Genomic DNA, 6,000 nt, shown 5'->3' with positions numbered 1-6,000 from the left:
CATCTCCCATTGAAATAGGACCGTTTGATATTTTCAATTTTAACATCCAATAATTGTGGATCAATTGGATAGTTTAACTGATTAAAAAAAGCTTAAGTTTTGTTACATGGTACATCCAAACTGGGACCCACAAATCAGACGGTCTAATTTGAATTATCCGTATTTCAGGTATCATGGGCGCCTGTGTATCATATCCATCAGGCTGGCAAGAGTTTCAAAGGGAGATTTCAAAAAGGGCCGCCTTCCCACCAATTTACCAACAACGCCGCGCTGGGGCCTTTTTCTCGCACGCATTCAACGCGTTTCTTTTCTTTTAGTTTAAAAAAAAAAACAAAAAAAACGCTCTGACAGATGAGCGGCGTCGCGTGCCACGAGAGCCTCTTCTAGGGTTTGAATACCCGACGCCCTTTCTTCTCTCCCTCTCTCCGACCCGCTCCTCTTCCTGCATTCCCATTACAGAGCTATACTCTCACAACCCGGATCCGATATGGCATCCAGGCCCCCACTTTGTGCTCCGACAAGCAGATCTGAGCCGTCTAAGGACATTCAGGTACGTACATTCGTCCCTACTCTCCAAACCCTTCAACTTTCCTTCGGCATTGCCCTTCTCACGAGTCATCTGCTCGAGATGGGGCACGTTGAGGCCCTTTTTGATACTCCGGCTGCGTATGACACTCGATACTCAGCCCCTCGGTTAACTCATTTTGTACGGACTAAATTCTGGAGCTCATTGTCGCTCACTCACGGTTTTGCGAATCCGATTGATTTGTGGACACTCGTTTGTTGAAATAGGACTGTTGGACATATTTCATTTTTAGCCATCCAATGAATGTCGGCCCATTCGATTGTCAGAGAACCAAATGGCCGTAATTTTTGGTCTGTGATTCATCTAAACTGGGACCCATATTTTGGACAGTTTAAGTAATTTCTATGCTCCTTTTTGTCGTCCATCAGAATTTGCCAGAGTATCAAAGTTTTTCTCTGTTTTATTTTCCTTCTCAATGTCATGTATTTCGTTAATGATAATGTATCTCAGAAATAGCTTCTTGTGGATTCCATGAACATTCTGATGCACCCGTTGTGATAAATGCACCCATCCTTCTGATAAAATGGTAAAATAAAGGATGTTTTTTTTTTTTTTCCCCAGTCAAGAGTCGGTTCCAATTACCAATCCCGCATTTTTTTTTCCTTGCAGAATGTTTGGCCTTTTGGGTTTCCCAGATACTTTCTTTTTCTACCCTTAACAAGTTCATGAAATCGCTGTTGAATTTTGACTCATTAAAAGAGCACCACACTGCAATGTGGGTTTGCCAGATCACAACAATATATTAAAAGACGGTATTGTAAACAGCCATTATGGAAATAAAGGCCTGAAATCATTATGGGGCTGATACAGTTTTTTTTTTTCAAAAAAGAAAAAAAAAGTCTGTTTTGTAATGGTGAATACCTTGGACCACAAGGGAGAGTTTGCAACACGTCTGTGGTACATGTGGGATGCATATAGAGGTGTTATACACTGGTTGTGCTAGGATTTTGTATGGTAAATTCAGGTTTTCAGTCTGTACAAGTGGGGTCCATGGTTCAATGATACAAGCCATTGATAGCACAAGCATCACCATGGATAGCGCACACCCCGAAAATCCCCAGATTGGAAGATTATAGATAGAGAGTATTCAGCTTTTTTTTTTTTAAAAAAAATTAATTTTATTGAATGTGAACCGTTGATGTATTTCTTTCTTAAACACCCATTTGTGGGCTACGTATGGGTTTGGATATTTTTTTTGTCTAGGTTTTTGGTGCATGGGCCATCCATAATGAGGCCCATCATTAATAATTTGGATAATTGAACCATTTGACCCAATTCTATAAATTAAAATCTGAATGCTACCGATACAAACCTTTAGGCAAAGTGTTGTATGAACATACATGTCAATCCAGATCTTCTCAATTGTGGGCCCCATATTCCTTTTAGTCGATCAACATACTTCTTTTTCTCAAATGATCTGTTGTGGGAATCTCTTTTTGGCGACAAGCCATCCTAAAGCAATGGCCCTAGGAGGGCATGAGAAATGCCATATGCAACTCACCGAAGGATGGGAGCCAACCATGGAATTGGTGAAAGGTGATTGTAAAAGATTTCACCACGATTCATATAGGTGGGTCCATCTTATAGCACCAACTGTCTGCAATTGACGAAGGGCGAAAACCGTTGATGTGGTTGGCAAGGGCAACAAACCCAGGGTCTTAGCCTCCTTGGTGTTCATGCTAAAATGTGGAGACCACACCATGTTGCCAATCTGTGCATTGAATCACTGAGCAATCGGTGCATGCTGATTAGCTGAGACTATATAACCTTGGGTATTCGTAGTAGATAGGAGAGTCTCCTTTGCGGGCATCTTCCTGAAATATCACTCTCGTACCATCACCCTCCTCATAAGACACCCTTCCATAAATTTCCGTACTCTGTTGATCACAACCTTCCAAATTTTGGAGGTCCTATAAAGCAAAGAGGTTCGAGTAAACCAACCTCCATTATGAACCCCATATTTAGGCCTATTTTCTTCTAGAAGCTACCATCTCATGTTCCAAGCAACCATTTACCCATTAGAGCTTGATTCCTAGGTTTGAGATCTTTGATCCTTGCTTACCAACATTTTGAGAAAGGAGAACATCTTTCCATGTCAGAAGGTGGATTTTCTTTTACTCTTTACAACCTTGCCATAAGCAGGGTTCTAAATGTTGGTGCTATTGGCCAAAATATTAGCCGATGTTTCGCTATTGCTGGTTTTGGGATGCGAAATATGGCCGGAATATATTGTCCGATATATGGCGATATAATGGCGCACGACCAGTTGTCTAATGCAAAGTAGTGATCGACATTGTGACGTCTGCAAGTTTTGATGATAATAATGTAATTCAGCAATAATTATCATGTAAGCTTAGACCAAGTAATTGTGGTCATCTACTTGAATCCTGTTCTGCCATTCCATTTTTTCAAGGACCATAACTTTGGGATTCATGATGGATGTATGGCATACGTTTGACACCGGCTGCCAACTTGATGCAACCTGGCAATGTAATTCAATGATAATTGAAAAAAAAAAAACATCAATTTGCTTAATTTTTTTAGGGATTTTGTTTGTAGGTGTGTTTTGCAACTCCATGTTAGTTGTTTAGCGGCAAAACACAAATTTAGTGGAAAATCAAAACAGGAGAGGAAATTGGGCTTCAACCTGAAAGGTGACAAGAATGTGATTTTGTTTGTTAATTTTTTTCAATAGATTAGTAACAAGACAAGTTGAAATGCATGTCTATGCATATTGCTTTAATGCAATGAACTGGATTTCACGCATGAAATTTGATTTTCAAGGTGTAAAATGGAAGAAAATGAGAAAATCTGAATTTCTTCCATTTACCTTTGAAATTTCTATACAAGTTTAGAAAAATATATGTTAATGAGTGTAGGCAAATCTTTCTCGTGCGGTTGTGCTTGAGTTCTTTTTAGGTATTTGGTTCTGTTCAAAATCCTTTCTTATTGTTATTATTATTCTCTACTCTTGTATTCTTTGTAGTACTTTCTGTTGCCTTTAGTAAATGATGTGCGCTTGTCTTTTTGCGACAGATGACTGGAGTGCATGAAGCAAGTCAATTATGTAGGGACATTTCATCAGTTATTGATTCTCTAAAGAAACAATTTTCTGCTGATCGTTGCATTCTTATAAAGGTGCATTCTTATGTTTGCTTAATTGTGCTATTTCAGCTAGTATGTTTCTGCTTATGACCCATAACCATTTGGACCTTTTTTTTTTAACAGAAAAAAATTGAAGAAAACAAACAAAAGCTCCATAGTATCACAAACCATGCTTACAATCAGTCAGAGGTAAGAAGAAGCACTGCAGGCAGCAATAATGATACAACAACTGATCTGTTGACAAAAAGGCAAGAAGATGCACTTTGTATGCTAAATGGTCTTGATTTAAGTAATGGAGAAAAGGATAACTGTAGCAGCCAAGAAGACAGTCTGCAGTCCTCATCAACAGTTCTTTTAGGGAGCAGTTTTGGAGGAAAGAATATTGTTCGTCCAATCAAGCTCCAAGAAGTGCAAAAATTGCCTCCTTATACTACATGGATCTTTTTGGATAGGTACATTAAAATGGCCAATCAATTTTGCATATATTGAGCATATTCATGTCAGTATGGATGTATTAGTTTTTGGTCCATGTGTTGGCATCTTTCTTCACGTGTTCGGATATGTGATTGATGTTGTGTATAATGTTGCATAATTACATATAGTCATTTGTTCATTTCATGCCTAAATGGATTATCCATGTATATGTACACCATTGTTGCAGGCATCATACTTATCTTCGTTCACAGAAAAAAAAGCATCCTCCAATAGGGCTTGAAGGCCTTGTATGTATTTTAAAGCATATGTTATAATGTTATAGTCACCAAACATTTATAGATCTCTTTATCACTATTGGTGATTAAGCAACTTCTTCAATGAGCAAAAGCTGTACTAGGGGAAATTTCAAAGAGTTAACCTAGGACTACAACTACAAAGATTTTCCACCTACCAGAGAGAACCTATTAACTCCGGCTTTCCCTTATGGTTAACTTGGATTGATGAGCACGTTCACCAATTGTGTTTATTTTTGTCGTGTTAAAAATATGCCTGTTAACATGAATGATTAACATTAAGAAATAAGACAACATTAACAAACCATATATGGATGCATATGGCCTTTAGAAAAAGAGTATATGTGCATATTGCTATGCAAAGGTGAGAGAATTTAGTGACGGTGTTGTATGTGAAGTTCACATAATGGACTGCATACTATCCTCTCAACGCCGCCGCCCCCCGCCCCCCCCGGCCAAAAAAAAAAGAAAAAAAAAAGGACCCGGTATTGCACATGAGTAAACAAATATGCAAATGGTGGGAAAGAGGAGAGGTGAAGCAGGTGGCTTTAAAAATTTCTTCCTATGAACTATCTTACAACAATTCACACTTCCATTTTAAAAACGGGGATGACACTTCAACCATACACATGGCATTGTTTTATGCCAATCCAAACCTTCCAAATCCCCAACCCAACTTCATGGAGAACAACCTAAAAGTTACATTGAGAACATGGTATTTAGCACATGATATTGCCTTTGGAATTGGTCCACTAACTATTTTGCTTCAGGCCACTATTTGATAGCCGTCAATTGGATGGTTAGAAATTAGAATTTCTTGATTGCTGTGATTTTAGAGATATAAATAGGGTGCTATAAATAGTTGTACATGAGTCCCAAATGTGAGGAGATGAGTTACCAACATTTTTAAAATGATGGTGAATTATTGTATGTATCTAGCCCTCTTTTCTTGTGGATTGAGACTTGAATTGTCTAGGATCAAGGTGTCCATTTTTCCTTAACTACACTATCTAGTAATTTAGACAAGTAATCTGTCGTACGAACTTCAAGAACATTGTCTCAATTGGACAATTAATCAAAAAAATTATTAGAGTCCTACCAGATTTATTGGTCCATCCGTCGGCCATTACTGCCCCATAACGTGTAATGGTTCCCATTATTACCATTTTGTAATAACCGTTATGTAATCATTTTAAAATACCTTGGTGGTCAACAATTTTGAAACAACCTTTCTTTGTTACAAAATACAAAGTGAACCGACTTCAACTTGCTTTGTTCTTTAATGAAAAACAAGATTAACATTATGAGTAGCAACTTGGTTGTTGGTGTAAAGGAATGTGAGTGAAAGCATTAAATTTCCATTTCCCAAATGAAGCGATATATGCTCGCATGTAGCATGAGCATTGTCCGATATTCAACTTTAGCAGAAAAACGTGCTACAACATTCTGCTTCTTACTTTTTTCTGTGTGAAGTAGAAAAGCTTTGAAATAAAGGAAAGATCAGTGGGGTTGGAATGGATGTCCAACCCAATTGTATTTATAAGACAAGACGCAAATGACATAAAATACCCATAATTAAAA

The 6,000-nt window shown here is 38.0% G+C and overlaps 1 protein-coding gene across 2 annotated transcripts in view; it reads left to right on the top strand.

The window, feature by feature from the left end:
• The first annotated feature begins 219 nt into the window (after window positions 1–219).
• The window catches only part of LOC131228724 (histone-lysine N-methyltransferase CLF), a 65,040-nt gene continuing 59,259 nt past the window's right edge, over window positions 220–6,000 (top strand). For both annotated transcript variants that reach the window (XM_058224575.1, XM_058224574.1), the window contains exons 1-3: window positions 220–550; window positions 3,623–3,724; window positions 3,815–4,143. In XM_058224575.1, the coding sequence (XP_058080558.1) occupies window positions 488–550; window positions 3,623–3,724; window positions 3,815–4,143 (494 nt within the window). In that variant the 5' untranslated portion in view covers window positions 220–487. The remainder of the gene's footprint in view (window positions 551–3,622; window positions 3,725–3,814; window positions 4,144–6,000) is intronic.

The sequence above is a fragment of the Magnolia sinica genome, chromosome 16, assembly GCF_029962835.1.
Source record: "Magnolia sinica isolate HGM2019 chromosome 16, MsV1, whole genome shotgun sequence".
NCBI lineage: Eukaryota > Viridiplantae > Streptophyta > Magnoliopsida > Magnoliales > Magnoliaceae > Magnolia > Magnolia sinica.
This window is presented reverse-complemented; position numbering and strand designations above follow the sequence as displayed.